Source organism: Peromyscus eremicus, chromosome 7, assembly GCF_949786415.1.
Source record: "Peromyscus eremicus chromosome 7, PerEre_H2_v1, whole genome shotgun sequence".
Taxonomy (NCBI): domain Eukaryota; kingdom Metazoa; phylum Chordata; class Mammalia; order Rodentia; family Cricetidae; genus Peromyscus; species Peromyscus eremicus.
The window spans coordinates 97,400,740-97,421,964 of record NC_081422.1 but is presented as its reverse complement, the minus strand read 5'-3'; the positions used below and the strand labels follow the sequence as shown (position 1 = coordinate 97,421,964).

The window sequence follows — 21,225 nt, the reverse complement described above, 5'->3', positions numbered from 1 at the left end:
CCATTCTTTTCAGATTCCCTTCTAGCAATGGGAATGACCTCTGGGCATCCATAGTCAGAGTCGTGACCCAAGTCTCCAGCATTCTCCTTCTATGCCTCCTTCCACCTGTGGATCTGTTATATAGAATCTTACAGCAAACAGAAACCCAACATATCAAAGACTGGGGCTGGGGGTGTAGTTCAATGATAGCTTACTTGCTCCGAGTTTGATCCCCAGTGTCACAAACTAAACAAAACTAATAAGCAAACAAACAAAACCTGAGGGAATCATCTTCTATGCTGTGATAAAACACTGTGACCAAGGCAACTTATAAGAGAAAGCGTTTAATTTGGCTTATGGTTTCAGAGGGTGAGGGTCCATGTTGGCAGAGCAAAGGCATGATTAGAGAAACATCTGAGAACTCACATCTACATCCACAAACATGAGGCAGAGAAAGAGAGAGAGAGCGCACACTGGTAATAGCACAAGTCTTTTGAAACCTCAAAGCCCGCTCCCAGTGACACACCTTCTCCAACAAGTCAACACTTTCTAATCCTTCCCAAACAGTTCAACCAACTAGGGACCAAGTATTCAAACCTATGAGCCTATGGGGGCCATTCTCATTCAGACCACCACACTGAGGGGGGGAGAGAGAGAGAGAGAGAGAGAGAGAGAGAGAGAGAGAGAGAGATCATTTGGGGGCTAGAGAGATGACTCGGTGATTCCCACTCTTATTGGTTAATAAAGAGCTGACTGGCCTGTTAGCTGGGCAGGAGAGCCAGACTAGGAGGATGCTGGGAATAAGAAGGGCAGAGTCTTGGAAGTTACCAGCCAGATGCAGAGGATGCAGGATGTGTACAAAATGAGGTAACAAGCCATGAAACATAATAGAACTTAGATAAGAAATATGGGTCAATTTAAGTTGTAAGAGCTAGTTAGTAACAAGTCAAAGCTATTGGCCTAGCATTCAAATTAATTTTAAGTTTCTATGTGGTTATTTGGGAGCTGGCCAGCGGTCCTGATGAAAAACTCCACCTACACACCTCCTCCAACAAGGCCACACCTACTAATCCTTTACAAACAGTTTCACCAACTGGGGACCAAGCATTCAAATATATAAGCCTATGGGGCCATTCTCAATCAAACCACCATGCAGCCTAACCTATATAGTCTTAAGATATCCAACTCACCAACCTCTGCTCCACCAATCTCCACCAAGTGTGAGATCTTATATCATCCTCACTTAAAAAAAAAAATCATTGTTTAAACATTATCAGATGAAAATTTGTTGGGGTTAGATGGTAGAAAGGTGTGTTTGTGTATGCCCGTGTGTGTGTGTGTGTGTGTGTGTGTGTGTGTGTTTTTAAAAACAGGTTCTCATGTTATCCAGGCCAGCCTCAAACTTGCTATGCAGCTAATGATGACCTTGAACTGCTGAGCTTTCTGCCTCCACGTCCCAAGTGCTAGGATTATAGGTGCTCACCACACCTGGCTCAGTTGTTCTTTTAGTTTCTTAGGAAACCTTCATGCTATGTCATGTAGTGGCTATACCATGCTGTTCCCACCAACAGTGTCTCAGGGTCCCCTTTCTCCACACTCTCACCACTGTTTGATATGTTCTGACTTTTTAATAGTAGCTATCTTCATGAGTGTAAGGTAGTAGCTCATAGTGGTTTTGATTTTCATTTCTCTAATGGTTAGAGATGTTCAGCACATTTCATATTCCTATTGATAACTTGCCACATGTGGAAAATGTCTCTTCAAGTCATTTTAACATATTTATTTTTATTTGTGTGTGTGTGTGTGTGTGTGTGTGTGTGTGTGTGTGTGTGTGTGTGTGTAGTTAGGACCATAAAAAGAAAAGAAACAGAATGTGTCATGATTACTGATAGTCCTGGTACTTCACCTGATAATAATAATTTATAACCTGTCTATTTAAAGCTGACATCCTCAACACTTCTCTTGGACCTGAAGCCCTTTATCAAATGAATTCTACCACATTATGGCAAGTGGTTAAGCATATAGAAGCCTAGTGCCTGCAATTAAACCCCAGCTCGGCCTCTGCCTATGTACTCATGGGGAATTATGCAAACCCTTCCTCGATTTCCCCTCTGTAAAGGTTGGAATGATGAGTCATTGTGAGAACTGAACAAATGAATACATTAAAAGTACTTTGAAGTAACACCAGAAAGTGCTCGTTACTCTTAGACAGAAGCCCCATTATCATTATCATTGTTTCCTCGCTTACCATAGTCTTCCATACTTACACTTCCCCACACTTCTGGAGCCCCTGAGCTCACATGCATCCAGAGCCTTATCGTGGGGGCTGCTCTGCTACAAAAGATCCTGTTGACAACTGCCAGATGTGCTTGTTTTATTTCTTTGTCACTGACTCACGAACTCCCAAAGAAGCCCAGTTGATTCCTGACTCCAGATGAAAACCAAGTACATATTTGGGGCGCTTTATATCTCTTCTTTCTACCACCTGCTTGACAGTGGCCTTCAGATTTCTCAGAAACACCTGAAACATGACATACACAGTCAGTTTTTATTCTAGCTTACTTTTCTCATTGGGTCCACTCTCCCTTATTGAAGTCCTTAATTCACCAAAGGACACATTCTTCTTTCCAGTCACCCAACACTAATGTTCCAGGGGAAAGGCTTGATTATTTTCCCGTACTTAAGTCATTATCTTCATCTATATATTGTATAGTCATTACAACTTGTATCTTTTAATTTCTAAATATTCCCGAAATTTGTGTCCTCCATTCCACACTTTTATCCTGTGTTAGACTCCGGATATCTTTTGCCTAAATACAGCAAGAGACTCCCATTGGTTGCCCAGCCTCAGTTCTCTGTAGATCTGTCACTTATCCATGTTTGTTGTTGTTTGTTTTTGCTCTTTTGGGGTGGCCGCCACTCAGCTCCCAAATAAATCGCACATGGAGGCTTATTCTTAATTATAAATGCCCGGCCTTAGCTTGTTTCTAGCCAGCTTTCCTTAACATATCCTGTCTACCTTTTGCCTCTGGGCTTTTTCCCATTCTCTTCTATAAATCTTACTCTTACTCTGTGGCTTGCTGTGTAGCTGGGTGGCTGGCCCCTGGAGTCCTTCTCTGGCTACTTCTTTTTTCCTCCCAGATTTCTCCTCCTGTTTATTCTCTCTGCCTCCCAGCCCTGCCCGCCCTTTCTCCTGCCTTGCTATTGACTTTTCTGTTCTTTATTAGACCATCAGGTGTTTTAGACAGGCACAGTATCACAGCTTCACGGAGTTAAACAAATGCAACATAAACAAAAGTAACACACCGTAAAATAATATTCTATAACACGTCACCTTCAACTTGTTGTTACATTCTGAATAAACTCAAGATTCTTCAGCATAGCACACCAAACTACTCCAGGTCTGAGTCCCACAAACCCTTGCAGCTAATTTTCTGCCACTTTTGCTTAAATGAACGTTTTAATCAATTCTTACATAGTTTGTAACCAGTGACTCAGCATCTGCTGATGACAAGGCCAAATGAGTGGCCTGAATTGTGCTTATTTCACCTGTGGTGCATCTAAATCATACTGAGAACCTTCCAAATGCAAACCTTAGCATATTTGTTTTATTTCCTACTATTGGTTGTAGTATTAAGGCAACTCCACATAGTTAAAAGGGAGGTTTATTTTGTGGGGTAACTAGGTTACAAGGTCTGGGACAAGTGTAGCGCAGTCCAGCAGTGTTCTCTGGAGAACTCTGCTCAGTCTACATCCAGCGTCCAGGATCCAGGAACCAAGATCTCGGGTCTTCAGGGTCCTCTCTCAGCCCCGCCTTGCAGGCATAACAGTTACGGAAGCCTCAATGGGGGTAGTACTTCCAGGTCAAAGCTGGAACAGCTACCCACTACATCCTACTCAATCAAAAATGTTTCTACCTAGCTACTCACTGCTAGCTACACTGTGAGACAGGGAGAGTCCCATTTCCTCCCTTCCTGGTGCCTCAGAATTGGGGTTTGTGTGGCAATGTGGAATTGTAAAGAAGTTGTTTAGTCTTTAAGGAACATTGATTTCTCATGTCATCACCTAGTCATACCTATACTTTAAATCACACACATGCTTAATGACAGAGACTGCAAACACAGACCTCTAGGCTTGGCCACTCCTGACCCGTAGAGGTGTTTTTAAATTGGAGCACACATTTTTTAATGTTTTCGATTACCTGCTGAAATCTTAAGTAGAAGATTTCCCATGAAAATATTTTATAAATTAAGTTCTCTTGAGAAACTGGGAGAACTCGTCTACCCCAGGCCTCAAATGGCCGACCTGTGACATCTCTTGCCACACTATACTCTGGTAAAACGTTTCACAAGTCTCATGCCATGTAAAGGCAGAGTAGAAATCCTCAAATGAAATTTTGCAACCCACTAACTTCGCTTAAATTCATCGTTCTTTCAAAAATCAAAAAGAGCCGGGCGGTGGTGGCGCACGCCTTTAATCCCACCACTCAGGAGGCAGAGTCAAGCGGATCTCTGTGAGTTCGAGGCCAGCCTGGTCTGCAAAGTGAGTTCCAGGAAAGGTGCAAAACTACACAGAGAAACCCTGTCTCGAAAAACCAAAACCAAACCAAACCAAAACAAAACAAAAACAAAAACAAAAACAAAAACAAACAAAAAACAAAAATCAAAAAGAAACGGGAGTAGAGGGGTGGATTTGACTAAAACACATATTTGTGTATGAAATTCTCCAAAGATAAAATTTAAAATGTAAGGGGTGGGGGGAAACGCACAAATAAAGACAGAGTCGATATACACATATCCCAAAGCATGAAGGTGTATCCCTAGACCAGTTAACTGGCTTGTAGAAACTAAAAAACTCCAACTCCCATCAGGCACTTGGAGCTCTCACGGCCGGGCAGGCGGGAAGACACTCCCCCCACCCCCCAACCTGCAACTACCACTCCCGTGATGCTCCGCGCCTCATCGCAGCGCGGAGTCTAGGGCCACGTCGCATAGGCGGACCGGGAAGACAACTCACCTTCCTCATGGCTTCCGCGGATACCCGGCGTGTGGGGGACGGCGCCGGGGGCGCCTTCCAGCCTTACCTCGATTCCTTGCGGCAGGAGCTGCAGCAGAGGGATCCGACGCTGCTCTCCGCGGCGGTGGCGCTGCTCGCGGTCCTGCTGACGCTGGGTGAGGCGGCGGGCGGTCGCGGCGAAGGCGGGGTGGCGGAGTTGGGGCTCGGCGCTGCGGCAGGCCTGGGAGGCGGGCGGCCAGGCTCCCCTCTTCTGCCATCTGCCCTCCAGAACCCAGCAGCGTCGAACGGGGACTCCGAAGTGACCTGGTTCTGGGGACAGGAGTGCCGGAGGCTCCCCAGTGTGCTTGAGCGCCGAGTGCGTCCGCCTCCATCGCTCACACCAACTTTGAGCTGCTTGTATCTGTGAGCTGGGCTCTGGGCTACTGGGGTACTAAGAGTAGAGATCCTCAAATCAAATTTAGCAAGCCATTAATTTTTTTTTCTTCAAAATTCATCGTTCTGTAGATACTTGAAGTCTCCACAGTTGGGATGAGGGACATAGGTGTGGAAAAGTTGACAGTCGAAGTGGCTGGCACCTGGAGGGTTCCTAACTATTAAAACGACTCTCATGGGGTATAACAATGAATGCGTTGTTTGGTCGTAAATGCCTATTAATGCCCTTGAAAATGAAGGCTGTTTTTCTCTTACCTGCAGTTTTCTGGAAGTTCATCTGGAGCAGAAAGAGCAGTCAGAGGGCTGTTCTCTTCGTTGGGCTTTGTGACTCTGGGAAAACGTTGCTGTTTGTCAGGGTAATGCTTTGATTTCCACCTCTGTTAAACGGAATAGAAATTGTCATGGCATTTCAGTATTCCTGTCCTCTTGTGGCTTATTTGGTACAGGAAACTAAGTTAGCAAGTTTGGAACAAGTTTTAAAAAATATTTTATGTATTTTAAGGTCTTTTCTTTTTTTAATTATATGTATGTGTATGGGTATGTACACAGGAGTGCCTGTGCTTGTGGAGGCCAGATGTGTACATTCGGTGGATTGAGCTGCCTGATGTGGATGCTGGGAATTGAACTCAGGGCCCTTACAAGAGCAGTATGTGTTCTTAACCAACTTAGCTGACCCTCCTCCAGCCCTGGGAGTTCATTTTTTTCTTACATGGGAATACAAAAAGACTCTAGGAAAACTTGTAACCACCCCTCCACACATGCACACATTTAGTCCTTACTCTAAGGTCTTATGTAAATATATTTCTGTAGGTAAAGATGCCAGAAGAGTTATTGTTTGGTAATGAACCCTTTTGAGAGCTTACCAGAGACTTTTCGTCGTTGTTTCAGATTTTGGATGTTTTGAATTCTGGAATATTTGCATACTTTTTTTTTTTTTTAAATCACTTTAGCATCCTTAATCTGAAATGCTCTAAAATTTAAAACAATATATTTTACTCATTTGTAAACTGTGTTGTGAGTTCTGTATAGCTCAGTGGTTCTTACCGAACACTCTGTGCAGCAGCGTTAGGATTGCAGTTGGGCCAAGATTGGGCAAAGACTTTTGCATCCCAGGCTGCTGATTCCTCAGTAAGTTCACTGTCACTGAATGTGACATGTGACATGCACGTTGGCTGATAGATTTTTTAGTGTAAAGCATGAGAGGGAAATGTTGAAGCTGGATGCCGGACTTGACTTGTCAGTGGCACGGGCAACTTCTTTGCCGAGGCAGGTGATATGGTTAGAATATATGACCGGGGGCTGGGGAGGTGACCCAGTCCATAGTGCTTGCCTGGTAAAGTGAGGGCCTGAGTGTGGATCCCTGGAACCCACCTAAAAGCCAGGCCCAGAGGTGCCTGTCAGTCATCCCAGTAGACACACAGTGGATCCCTGGAATTCCTTGGCTGGCCAGCCTTGCTGGTTGGTGAGCTCCAGGTTCAGTGAGAGACCACAGCTTCAAGGTGGAGAGGAACATCTCCCAGTGTCAGCCTCCAGTGTACGCATACACATGTTAAAGGATGCATGTCAGTTTCTTGGGCTAACCAGAATATAATGGCTACAGGCATTTGCTTTTAAGTTTAGCCTGCTTTATTACTCTTCTTCATCACTTTCTTAAATCTAAGCAATCAATAAAAGAATAAAGGAAGCCCAATAACCTTTGTTGGGACATGAAATAGTCGCAGCAAGCCAGTTCTGAGCAACTCAGCATTATCAAAGACATGACAAAAGTGATCCTCCTTTGGTAGTTTAAGCTGGTGAGGCTTCCTTTTACTAATACTTAGCTTTATATAGCCAGTATTTTTTGTTAACTGAGCATGTTTTACTATGGAGACTTTCCACTCTGCCTTTGGAGGGTACAAATTATATTTAGTCCTTTGTGTGTGTGTTCATGTGTGTGAGTGCTGGTATGTGCATACGTGTGTGTGCCCTGTCACATCCGTGGAGGTCAGGGGATGGCAGGTATTGGTTTTCTCTCATTGCTGTGCCAGGTTAGCAAGTCTGAATTTCTGGAAATTCTCCTGACACCTCCTCCCACCGGAGTACTAGAACTATGAATGTGTGCATCACTAGATCTGCTTTTATATGGGTTCAGAAGATCTGAACTCAGATTGGCAGGCTTGCACATCTCCTCAGGCCTTGAATTGGTTTTGGTAGTTTAAATGTTTACAGGTCAGTGAATTTGAACCCTTGCTGTTGTTTGAAGAAAATAATATTCAGCCAAGGGTGTCACCCATTGGTAGAGTTGCTTTTGAAGCATGTTTGAGGCTTTGGGTTAGATCACCAGCACTGCAAAAAAGAGGAGTAAAGCCCATAGTTAATTATATTTTTCTACAGGTTAAAAATAAATCAGTACGATCCTTTTTAGCTATTTCAAGTAGCATTCATTCATTTTACCTTATGCTCGAGAGAATTAAAATGTTATTCTTTAAATTGGGTTTGGTGTTATTGTAGTGTGCTTACCCAGATCTCGTCCATCTTGGTTTTTTATAGTTGCTAACTGGCCACTACAGAGACACACAGACTTCCATTACCGACAGTTCTGCTGCGTACAAAGTCAACAATAACAGGGTAAGGTATCTGTGCAATGTTTTAGAATCTGACACTCTTCTTACTGTGAATTCTAGAAAATACTCTGACCAGAAGCAACTTGGGGAGGAAAGGGTTTAATCTGGTTTACACTCCCAGGTCATAATCCATTATTAAGGGAAATCAAGGCAGGAAGAAACCTGGAAGCAGGAGCCATGTAGAAATGCTGCTTGCTGGCCCATTCTTTAGTTTACTTAGCTTGATTTCTTCATAGCCCTGGACCAGCTGCCTCAAAATGGAACCTCCCACATTGGGCTGGGCCCTCTAATATCAAGTAACAATCAAGAAAATGACCTCACTGATGCCCACAGGCCAATCTGATGGGACTTCTTCTGTTAAGGTTTCTCCTCTCAGATGACTGTAAGCTGGGTCAAGTTGACAAAGCTAACTAGCACCCTGGCATGTCAAGGAAGGACCTTCTTGAATGGAGTAGTCCAAGGATGTAGGTATCATTTGTAGCCTACTTTTATGAAGAACGTTGTCTTCATAGCAGATCTGTCCTTGCCAATCTTGGTAGCAGATTTTGTTCTGCCCAGCTGTCCTTGTAACTTATGTACAGGGTTACATCACATTTCATTCTTTCTAGGTTCTGTCTGTTCAACATTACTACGAGTTTCAGTGGGCATTGGGTCTTTTTCTGTTACAAGAGGCAATACATAGGATAATCATTTGCTTAAAAGTAGTTTTCCTTTTCTGTCTCTGCTGTCCAGATTTCTTTAGAAGCTGTCTCATAATTAGATTTTTAGTCAGAACATTGTTAATATTTAGTGTCATTACAATCTTTTGCTTTTATGAACATTGTTGTGATGGATATATATTGTACATTTCAAAGATACCCCCAAAGAATCAAAAGAATGGCTTGTTGCATACCTGTGTAGCTGCAGGGTGCAGATGGTAACTGCCAAGCTGATTAAATGCTAACAGCTTTGGTGACGGAGGGCTGAGGGCTCAGTGGCCGATTAGGGATGGAAGGATAGGTGATGGATGAATTAGAGTTTTGAGTTTAGAGACCCTGTTCTTCCCCTTTTTGGTGCCTTAAGAATTAAGCACTGTCAGAAATAAAAGGATCAACCATTTGACAACTTTTTTTTTTCTACAATGGTACTTCTCTGATCCAGAACTTTATTATTATTATTATTTTATTTTTTTTTAGACAAGGTCTCATTGTAAGCATTGCAGCTTGGATGGAAAGGTCTCCTGGCAGTTAGGAGTCAAGGAATACCACAAGGTCACTTTAAGCAGCAGCTTACAGCTCTGCTCCAGGGAAAGGTTCCCAATGCAAGTGTAACAACTCTGCTCTAGCAAGAGGAGGGTTTCCCCAGCAAGGTTGTTACAGCGCTGCTCTGGAGAAGTGTTACAGCTCTGCTTAGGTCCCCCAGAGTGTAACAACTCTGCCCTGCTGGGGAAAACTTCCCCAGTAAAAGTGTTAACAGTTCTGCTCCAGTCTGCTCTGGCTCTCTCCAGCGAAAATGTCACACTGCACAACAAACCTCACTTGAGATTTATTGGAAGGAAGAATCCAGGAGGTTGGCTGCCTCTAGGTGAGAAGCAGCAGCAAACTGAACAGGGTACAGAGCATATATGGTTTCTTGAGGGGCAGAGGGGTGGTGTTGTTCCAGGGTGGCTTGGTATTGGCGGATTTTTGTAGCCTGATTCTGGGCCTCAACAGTTAAGAACACTTGTTGTTCTTCCAAAGTACTGGGAGTTTAGTTTCTAGTACCCACATCCCATAGTTCACAGCTGCCTGTAACTTCAGCTCCAGGAAATCTAACACCCTTTTCTGGTCCTCACTGTCACCCACATATACATGTACACATATACATACATACACATAAATAAAAATAAATAAATCTGAAATAATACTTTCTGTTGGGTTAAATGATTTTAAATACTTTATTAAAGTTGATAGACAGCATTCCCTTAGGCATATGAGCCTGCACTGTGCTTTGTTGAACATAAAGAACACTCACCCCTTCTTCCTGTCCCTTGTCCTGCTCCCTGGTGTATATTACTGCTCCAGTCTAAGCAGTAATATACCAAGTCATGTCTTCTGGATCACTAGCACTGTGTGGTTCAGTGCTAGTGCTGCTTCAGAAACAGAGCTAGACCCCAGCGTGCTCTCCTGGCTCTTACCAGCACATAAAGCAGCAAAGCTATTAGACATGTTTGTCGGTGAAGGTCTGGGCAGGCTACCCAAAAGGGCATAGTGAATCCAGAGGGTTGTGTCCAGTCTGTATGTGGTACTGACTCCCTCCCGCAGACACCCTGGTCATTACTGGTTGAGGATAAGGTCAGTGTGAGCAATGATGGATGGATCTGATACATGTACCAGACCACACCTGATAGTCTTGTCATTTCTGTCTACAATAACACGTGTTCCAAGGATGAGGTCGTAGCATGGTGACTAGCACCTTCTAGGGTGTATAGTGAGTTTGTTCAGTAGAGGACCAGGAATTGGAACAAAATACTGACAACGTTGGAACAAATAAATGGTGTATCTAATATACAATATCTAAAACTCAGAAGTCAAAATTATGGATATCTCATTAAGATTGAGAATCTCATTAATTGTAATGTGTACTATAAATTGTATGTTTTTAACTTTACATTATTTGTGTATATTTACCAATTTTCATATGGGTTTGCTTATACTCATATTGGTGTATTTCCTAAGCCTTGGATAGACCATGCTTCCATTATTCCTTCAGACAATAAGGTGTCTCTATTCTCTTAAGAACATTTATTAAGCCAGGGGTGGGGGTGTTGCACACCTTTAATCCGAGCATTAAGGAGGTGGGGGCAAGGTGGATATATCTGAGTTTGAGGCCAGCCTAACTTTACAGAGTGAGTTCCAGGACAGTCAGAGCTACATAGTAAAACCCTGTCTCAAAAAAACCAACCAACAAACAAAAACCAACCAAACAAACAAAAATTTATTAACATTGTAATTTTATACATCTTACATAATTTTATATTGCATTGTTCCCTCATAATTCATGTCAGGAACTGTGCTTACTGTTTCATTGCCAGAGCTTTGCCCATTGTTTTATTTATTTAGTATGTGGCGGGGGACAGTAATGTGGGGGTGCAGGTATGTGTGCGGGGATCAAGCTTGGGTATATGGTTCTTTAGGATGCCATACGCATTGGTTTTTGAGACATGGTCTTTCACTGTCCTGGAACTCACAAAGTAGGCTAGGCTGGATGATCAGAGAGCTTCAAGAATCTGCATGTCTCTGCTTCTCCAGTGCTGGGGTGAAGTACCACCACACTGGGCCTTTTTTTTTTAATTTAATTTTTTTTTTTTTTTTTAATGTAGGCTAGTAGATTGACTAAAACTCAGATCTTTTTACCTGTCTTCCCCAGCCCCCTCCCCTCCTTCTTTCTGTGCCTCATGCATCCTAAGCAAGCACTGTGTTCTTCATCAGTGTTTACTATTAGGAAGTGCTCCACAGACATCCATCTGCTTGATTCATTAGTGCAGCACCGGTGTGCTGCCCAGGCTCTGATGGTGAGATTTATCCTGTGAACCTGGAACTGGACCAAATGCTGACTTGATCTCACTCTTGCTGTCCTCAGGGCAATAGCCTGACTTTGATTGACCTCCCTGGACATGAGAGCTTGAGGCTTCAGTTCTTAGATCGCTTTAAGTCTTCAGCCAGGTAAGTTAGGGAGGAAGTGACATGGGTTTGTTCAAGTCTATACTGTGTTGTTGGCATACACTCATGCTGCTTCCTCTGTTAAGATTCTGACACCAAAAAACAAAACAAAAAAAGATGTTGACACCATGGTGCTCTGGGGTGGAATGGTCATACACCTGTATGGGCCATTGGGATACTAGGATCATGAAGTTGGGGGATGGCTTAAGGAGAGTTTCTCAGGAAGTGTTACTATCGTTAACATGATTAAATTTCGTGGTAACTCTGAAGATACTGTTTAAAAAATAATGTTTTATTTTTAGCTATATGGATGTGAGGTGGTATATGTACACCTGTGTGCAGGTACATGCATAGGCCAGAGGAGGATGTTGAATATCCTGGAGCTGGGGTTACAAGTGGTTGTGAACTTCCCAAGGTGGGTGCTGGGAACTGAACTCAGTTCCTCTGCAAGAGCTGAACACACACTGAACTGTTGAGCCATGTCTCTGGCCCTTAACTCTGAAGATATGTTTAATGATATGTTGGAGCTATTAGAATATGGAAAAGGAATTTTGTTTGTTTGATTTTTGATTTTTTTGAGACAGGGTTTCTCTGTGTAGCCCTGCTATCCAGGAACTCGTTTTGTAGACCAGGCTGGCCTTTTGTAGATCTGCCTGCCTCTGCCTTCCTGAGTGCTGGGATTAAAGACATGTACCATCACCAGGCTGGAAAAGGAATTTTTAAGGCTAGGATGGATCCTAGAAGATGCTAAACTCAAAACATTACTCTTTTTGGTTTTCTTTTGTTTTGATAAGGTGACAGTATCTCTTGAGCCCAGGCTGGCCCTGAACTGTAAGCTCTTTCTGCCCCAGCCTCCCAGGTATTGTATGTATGTAAACTAAGTATCTTTTCCTTCCTGCCTGCCTGCTTAGTTTTGGCTTTGTAAGAGTCTCATGTAGTCCAGGATGACCTTGAACTTCTAATTATCCTACTAAGTGCAGGGATTACAGATGTGTGTCACCACATCTAGCAAGTCTTTCCTTCCTCCCCCTCTCCTTCCCTCCCTTTCTTTCTTTGCCATCAAGAAGAAATTCCCTTATCTTTTTTTTTTTTTTTTTTTTTTTGGTTTTTCGAGACAGGGCTTCTCTGTGTAGCTTTGGAGCCTGTCCTAGATCTCGCTTTGTAGACCAGGCTGGCCTCAAACTCACAGAGATCTGCCTGCCTCTGCTTCCCGAGTGCTGGGATTAAAGGCATGCGCCACCACCACCTGGTTTCTTGTAGATTCTTAAGCATGTTTTGCACATAGTGCAGTGGCATGCTAGCTGGATATCTTTGGGCATAACTGCTAATTGTTTGCATGGATGCTGTGGAATAATCCTCTTGTACACTGTACAGATTTGTCACTTGAATTGGTTTAATAAAACGCTGATTGGCCAATAGCCAGGCAGAAAGTATTAGGGGGAGACCAAACTAAGGATGATGGGAAGGAGAAGGGCAGAGTTAGGAGTTGCCAGCCAGACACGGAACAGGAGATGAATGTGCCATGCTAATAAATAAGGTACTGCGATGTGGCAGAGTGTAAATAAGGAATATGGGTTAACTTAAATGATAAGAGCTAGTTAGTAACAAGCCTGAGCTATTGGCCAAGCATTTATAATTTATATTCAGCCTCTGAGTCAGTTATTTGGGACTGGGCAGTTGGGACAGAAAAACTCTGATTACCCATGGATAGCGTACAACTGGTCTTTTCAAAAAGGCCAGCCAGAGAGGCCTGGCTTGGCTTCTGTAAAGCACCAGTAGCTGTACTCTGGAAGTTGGTCTGTCTTGAAGTCCCAGGCTATTTCTACACCAGATGCTGACTGGGAGTCTGTGGCTCAGAGTTCAGTAGAGTGTCACAGTACCAGGCTTGGGATGATGAGGTTTCCTCACCCCTACAGTAGTGGCATGCTCTTACAAGCAGCCTTGTAGGCAGTTGTTTGCTAGGTATTTTTCCACTGGTGGGTTTGAAGCAGTCCACTTCATAGGAACCATGGTATGGAAACCGTCCTTATTATCTCCCTGTATAACCCAGCCAAAAGCTAGAGGCAGCATGGCGGCCCAGCAAGTCTGTTCTTGAATTACATTAAATCAGTGCCGCAAGAGCTATTTTTAGTGTAAGTCGTCCTGTCAATTGATTCTTGAATTCTTTCCTAAAATTTGTATGCTCTAGTTTAAATGCTTTCTTCATGTTTGCTATCTAACACTGATTAAAAACTAAAGAGGTAAATTTGTATGATACATTTCAGTGATGTGAAGGCATATTTTAATGCTGAATCTGGAAAGCATCTTGGAGATATGTTGTGATAGTTTAATTGGCAGTATTGTGCCTGAGGTATTCATGGTTCTGACTGATGGTATCCTAGCTTCCTTTTTGTTGAGCATTCTAGACTTAGACTTTGTCATTGCTTCCTGCCACAGAAAGATGGTGACGAGCAATTTGTCATAGACAAGAATGTGATTTTTATTCCTCAGACAATTGAGACATATCTAGAACTGCTAAATTTGGCCATAATTGGGTGTTCTTTTCCCTCTTGTTGAGTACTGTGACACACACTGCAGAGGAGACTGAGGCAGGGGGATGGCAAGTTTGAGACCTGCCTGTACAATTTAGTGAAACTACCTCAAAACCAATTTTTTTCTATTGTTAATTTACAGTTTGTAGTATAATTATACTGTTATCCAAGTGTTTTAAATAAATGGAGTATGTAGCATATAAAGATAAAACTAAGTTCACAGAAGCTTCAGTCATAATACAAGGAGTTGAAAATACTTTTACTATGGTATGTAACTTTTTCTTTTTTTCAGATTTTTTTTTTAATTTAATGTGCCTGTGTGTATGTTTGTGCATCATGTATGTACAGGTGCCTGAAGGGCCAGAACATGGTGCTGGATCCCCTAGACTGGAGTTACAAGCAGTTGTAAGCTGCCTGATGTGGATGCTGGGAACCTAACCTTCATGTTCTTATCTGCTGAGCCATCTCTTGAGCTCCATGGGACATTTTTAAACATTCTACCTTCTACTTAAGATTCTTTCCCCATCTGCTGACTTAAAAGTATATTATTTTTACTCAATAGATTCCTGCCCCATTTTAAACAGTAAACTACAGTATCCAATCAGAACTGTGAACTGTAAGCACCCGTGTTTTGATCTTCCCCAGACCTTCTGTTATTTGGGGATGCCCCTCTGTAACAGCCAGGAATTGCTACTTCTCTTATATCCAATAGTTATTTAAGTGGACCTGCTGGCTATGATTTCTTGGCTCATTGCTAAATTCTGCTCCTTCCTTTCAAGTTGTTTTCTCAGTGTCATTTCCCTATGGGACATATGCCTTTGGCTTCATGGTGCTTGGAATTCAAATGTACCACCCTACACCAAAGGACATTATCATCTGTTCAAGTGCAGTGGCTAACGGGCCCTGGGCAACTGGACCAACCGCTGCACAAAGCCTCCCACTCAAAAGCAGTCTAATGGAGGCCAGAGCTGGAAAATAATTCCAAAAGAAATGGAAACACTTGGCCTAAATGCCTTACGGCTACAGAGCGCGAGTGGACACTGCTGCTATAAGAACCCCAAGTAAAAGATTAGCATAAAAATTGGGCCAGATTCATCAAACCCTGTGATGCCAACAGATGGCACTGTCTGCGCTTTCTTACTTGTCTCAGCCTGGGACTCTGCTGACGTTATTTGATCCTTCTCTGCCATCTCCTTGCTAGTTTATCTAACAAGGCCTTTTCCCTTGAGTGTGGTGTGAGCCCCTCACATTGCTGTTTAGTTTGCTGTGATCTTCTCAGCTAAGAGTCATCTCTGCTTCCGTTTCTACTGAGTTACTAATTTCATATACTATTTTTATAATGTAGTCTTTTAAATATACCCTTTAAAAGTCCACATGTTTCTTTTTGTTTGTTTCTTGTATTATCCTCTACAATAATTTTAAACATTTTATTATTATGGCCTTGATTTTTTTGAAGGCAGGCTCTCATACAGTTCAGACTGGCCTTGTACTCATTATTTAGCCAAAGATGACCTTGAGTTTCTGATCTCCTGCCTCTGCCTCCTTGGTGCTAGGATTGCAGGCATGTGATTGGCCTGGCTTTATGTTGGCTGGGATGGGATCTCAGGCTTTGGGCTTACTGTGCGAGCATTCTACCAACCGAGCTGCATCTCCATGAGTCTGTGCTTAGGTCACTCTAAACTCCAGTTTGGGGCTTCTGGGTATTCTCTCTTGTAATTGCATATTTTCATCTATGTTTTGATCCAGAACCCCTCCTTCAAAGGAATGGGTGTCACTGATGAGGTTGACAGTCTTTGTTATTTTAGCAGTAAAGGGTAGACTCCAGACAGTTACCTCCATCTGTTGGTGTCATGGAGCTTTGATGAATCTGGCCCAGTTTTTATGTAATCTTCTGCGTAGAGCTCTCACTCCAGGGGGAATGTCAACTGCTGCACGATAGCTGTGAAGCATTGGAGATGACGAGGTGTTTCAGTTCCTTTGGAAAAGTTTTTCTAATCACAGCCTCCATTAGACTGCCTTTGAATTGGAGGCTTTGTGCAGGGTGTTTGGTGTGGCTGCCCGGGGCCTGTTAGCCACAGCACGTCTCTCTCCATCTGGGCCTCCAAGCCCCTGACCCTAGGACCTGTTGTCTTTAGTTCCCATGCATTACCCCTGATGGCTTTGTTTCTGGAACATGATGATTGTTACTGTTGTTGCCTGAGGTTAGGCCCCACCTGCTTGTAATTCTCCTTGACTTACCCTCTCAGGAGTTGTCTGTCTTCCACTTAGGCACCCGTAGTCTTTGTAGGACAGAAAACAAACTTTCCAGGTCAGTGTGTCTGTCATCTCTGACCTGGCTTTCCCTGACTCACCCCTCCGAATTTCTCCTTTATTTATTTGTATCGTCAGCATACTCTAGCCCACAGCTGTGCCCAGTTTGTGTGTTTCTTTGGTCAGCTCAGCTTCCCATCGTCCTTTAGTCTTCCACTGGGTCCTGTTCAGATGTCTTCCTCTTTGTTCTTACTCCATGGTGGGTTGTCGGATGATTTCCTGGCCCTTGAGAGCAAATGTCATTTCTTGTATTTCCAGTGTCCTTTTAGTTTCTTAACAGCTTTATTATATTATGGTGATGATGATGATGTCGATGTCAAGGTGTATGTGCGCGTGCATGTGTGTGTGTGTGTGTGTGTGTGTGTGTGTGTGTGTACTTGTGTGTTTGTATGACGGGGCTGAGTCTAGAGTGATCCCGGATCCTGTTTACTGTGTGTGCTCATGTGCCTCTTCCCTTTCACTGTCCCTGCAGGGCTGTGGTGTTCGTGGTGGATAGTGCCACGTTCCAGCGGGAGGTGAAAGACGTGGCCGAGTTTCTGTATCAGGTCCTCATCGACAGCATGGGTCTGAAGAACACACCCTCCTTCTTAATAGCCTGCAATAAGCAAGGTGCTTCCTGGTGATGACAGTGGATCGGTGTGGGATTCCTATTGGCAGTTAGCTCATTTACCTGCAGTTGTTAATGTTGAGTGTGTGTGTGTGTGTGTGTGTGGGGGGGGGGGTCATAAATTAAGGGATTAAATCTTAATCTATTTCTGTTACTTTCCCAGTCTTTTTATCAGGCTGTCCTAAGGGCTGGCAGCCAAGGGGCTGTGTTGTTATACCCTTTATACAGTGCTTTTTATTTTAAAGATGAGAAATTATTTTACTTCACCAAATGTTAGTTTGTGAGGCTGCATACTGTCAGTTCTGGAGAGATTGTTGGGGTCTCTCCTCCAGACATGCTTTATCACTGAGCAGTTCCACCAGAGGAAATTGCAGCCCCTTCTCTGGATGCTCACACTCGGGTCAGCCAGGCTTCAGTTCCCAGACCAGTTCAAGTTACGCAGGATAGGTAGTCTTTCAGAGCTCTTCCACATCTTCTTAGGAGCCTGAAGCATTTTTCAGAAGTGATTTTTTTTAAATCCTAATACCTGCTGTGGGTGTTATTTAAAATTTTTTTTTTATGTGTATGGGTGTTTTGCCTGTATGTATGTCTGAACAATGTGCATACCTAGTGCCTGAGGAAATTAGAAGAGGGCTTTGGATCTGCTGGGACTGGAGGAACAAACAGTTGTGAGCTGCCATGTGGATGCTGGGAATCGAACCCTGGACCTTGGGAAGAGCAGTCAGTGCTCTTATCGCTGAGCCATCTCTCCAGCCCCAGCTCTCACCTCTTTCTCTATTTTGTGTAAGGAGGGCAGTCAGGACTGATTTGGCTTGGGCTTTCTGCCCTCCCAGGCTGGTTTCTAACCTAGTGTACTTCCTGTTCACCACGGCATCTTAGTATTAGCTGGCTGTGTGCAGGAGCTAAGGTAGTGTGTGTTAAAAGTTCTCATCAACTGTCAGTCACAGTGCTGGTAAGCTTGCTTTCTTTAGACTGACTGGATAGGTGAAGTATTCAAAGGCTTGTACAGTATGGAAAACTTAAGCTTAATTAGTTTCAGGGTTATTATAGCACTAAAACAATGTTTTATTGCATTTAATGTTTTAAAGCATTTTTTCAAAAAACCGCAAATACAGCATTTATTTTGACAGAGAAAAAAATAGCAATAAAACATGATTTAACAAAGGAATGGGAGATGAATTTCCTGGTATAAATAGGAATTTTCTTTCTGTGCTAGAAGTTTAGGGAAAAGACACATTCTGGTTTAAACTACAACAATGCTCTTATTTTTTCCCAGATATCGCAATGGCAAAATCAGCAAAGTTAATTCAGCAGCAGCTTGAAAAGGAACTGTAAGTGTGCATGTATTCCTGGTAAAATGTCCTGACACTTAAGCTCTCAAGGGCTGAAGTCTGTCACCTTCGGTTGTATATGGTTATCAAAATTATAATCAGGATTAGTATGGGATATGTGTGTTAAATAATTTATGAAAGAATTAATGGAATTATAAAAACTACTGAGATGTTTATAGCTATTTTAAAATTTCATGACTTACTGAAACCATTAGTTCATTTTGTTTTAATCACTGTTACTCTTTATAGTTGGAAGGTTTTAGAGACTTAAAACAACACATTTAGAATAATTTTATTTCAGTCAGTGAAGGTATTTGTTCACACAGCAAGGCATGTAAAACAGTGTTCAAAGGTACAAATAATATGTACAAAATAATAACATTCAATAAAAACTGAGGGTCAGGGGGAAAGGGAGGTAAAAAATTAAAAGCCATTGGAAGCTGGGTGTGGTCCTGCACAGCTATAGTCCCAGGACTCGGGAAGCAGGGAGACTAAGAGTCCCAGCCTGCCTGGTCTATATAGTGAAAGCCTGTCCCAGAAAATAAAATTTAAAAATTATAGCCACTGGAAATTATTATTGACAGAACAAGAACACTTAGGAAGAATATAAAAAATCTACATTACTGTTTTCTAGTTTTTTTTTTTTTTAAAGATTTATTTATTTATTATGTATACAGCATGTATGACCAGAAGAGGGCAACAGACCTTATTACAGATGGTTGTGAGCCACCCTGTGGTTGCTGGGAATTGAACTGGACCTCTGGAAGAGCAGTCAGTGCTCTTAACCTCTAAGCCATCTCTCCAGACGTTTCCTAGTTTCTTATATTGATTTCAAGCTATTGGCAATATTATTTATCTTGCTTTTAGTGTTGAAAAACTTGTAAGTTGAGTGAGATAAATGGTGAGTGTTACAGAATCTAGCAAGCTTCTGTGCTGTGCTGATTTCTAAGAACTAAAAAGCTTGTTCAGAAGAAAAGACCAACACAGTAAACCCAGTTACATTTTCTTACTGCTTTTGTAAAAGGAACGTGTTTTTTTTTTTTTTTTTTTTTGAGACAGAGTCTTATTATGTAGCCCTTGCTATCCTGGAACTCGCTGTGTAGCCCAGGCTGGCCTCAAACACAGAGATCAGCCTGCCTCTGCCTCCCTAGTGATGAGATTAACGGTGTGCGCCCAGCTTGCCATTTTAGTCGGATCTAGTATTTATAAAAATGAATCCCTGACGGGAAATCAGCAAGCATGCAGCCTGTTTGCTCTCTAATAGGACCAGCAGCTCACAGGAAAATGACTTAATTTGGGTCGGTTTTCCTCCTTACAATGAACAGGATAGATGGGACTTTGAAGTTTGTGGATGTATGAACTTCCTATCCAAGAAGACTCACAGTAAAAAGCTCCCTGTCTCCCTGTGCTGAAGTTTCCAGAACTTGAGTTTTTATAATACAGCATACATTTAAAACTGTATTTTCAATGCTGTTATTCAGGAGATCTTAGAAGTGGCCCCAGGCTTAAAAAGCTAGTGTGACCTGGGTCTCCTAACCCATTGGCTCTGGCTAACAGACAGGTTGGACCCATCTCACCTATGTGTCTGAAACAGTGGTTCATGGATATAAAGGATAAGTCAGGATGTTAATAGTGAATTGACCTTTAGCCTATCAGTCTTCAATGGGTACTAACGGATTGCCTCTGACTTGTCACTTGCTCCACAGCAACACCTTACGAGTCACCCGGTCTGCTGCTCCCAGCACACTGGACAGTTCCACTACTGCACCTGCTCAGCTGGGAAAGAAAGGCAAAGAATTTGAATTCTCCCAGTTGCCCCTCAAAGTGGAGTTCCTGGAGTGTAGTGCCAAGGGTGGACGAGGGGATGCCGGCACTGCTGACATCCAGGACTTGGAGAAGTGGCTGGCCAAGATCGCCTGAGGAGCAGCCCTGGCTGCAAACCTTCATCTGTGACTGACTGGCAGTTTGGGAAGGGCTGTGCTGGGGTGGAGCCGATAAAGAGGGGCAGGGCATGTGTCTGCAGCATCTCCGGGTTCTAGGAACAGTTCTACCAGCTTGAGAGCACTTGTCCCTTCCTTTCAGCTCCTTTCTCAACTAGTCCTTCTTGTTTAATTCTCCTGTTCTCCCTTTGGAAGGTGTAGCACTGCTTTAGTGTGTGACAGAGCAGAGAGGCCTTACCATGAGAATAGGCTTATCTGGAAAGTTCTTGTCCTCTGCCTATCTGCTTCGGTCTCTTTTCCTGGAACCAGACCTGCCTGTTTGTGGAACCAGTTAATTTCCAGTTGCCCTTGATATTCTGGCATAAGTCACTGTCTGTTCTTAGTGAAGTCTCAGGTGTAAAGGTAGTTACAATGAAGACAGGTTCAGAACCACAGGGCACAGTTGACAGTGTGTTCTTCATGGGCTCAGTGACTTATCTCCATTCCAGCTTGGGTTCAAAAGCCTGCTGGGAACTCCTAGAGTCACCCTCACATGATGGATGTAAGAGCCAACTCCCCAGACACTCATGGCTTAGTGTGTTCTAGAGGAACTGGGAGAGCCGGGAGACGGTATGCTGCTGCCTCTGGGGTGGTGAGGCCCTGCCCGGGCTGTCTGCCGGTGCTACTTGGTCAGCTCCTGTTATGTCTGCCACCTCAGCTCAGATGCTGTGGAACAACACAAACAGAGAAGTCCACTGTATAGATTTTTAAGTATGTATTCATTCATGCTTTAAAAAAATTTGCCTTTTCAAAGTAA

General features: G+C 43.1%; 1 protein-coding gene across 1 annotated transcript in view; it reads left to right on the top strand.

The window, feature by feature from the left end:
• Tf (transferrin) overlaps positions 1 to 21,225 on the top strand; it is a 52,521-nt gene extending 31,296 nt beyond the window's left edge. The window contains exons 17-23 of the mRNA XM_059268473.1: positions 4,885 to 5,150; positions 5,689 to 5,783; positions 7,957 to 8,034; positions 11,631 to 11,713; positions 17,024 to 17,160; positions 18,435 to 18,489; positions 20,196 to 21,225. Coding sequence (XP_059124456.1) covers positions 4,885 to 5,150; positions 5,689 to 5,783; positions 7,957 to 8,034; positions 11,631 to 11,713; positions 17,024 to 17,160; positions 18,435 to 18,489; positions 20,196 to 20,409 — 928 coding nt within the window. The 3' untranslated portion in view covers positions 20,410 to 21,225. The remainder of the gene's footprint in view (positions 1 to 4,884; positions 5,151 to 5,688; positions 5,784 to 7,956; positions 8,035 to 11,630; positions 11,714 to 17,023; positions 17,161 to 18,434; positions 18,490 to 20,195) is intronic.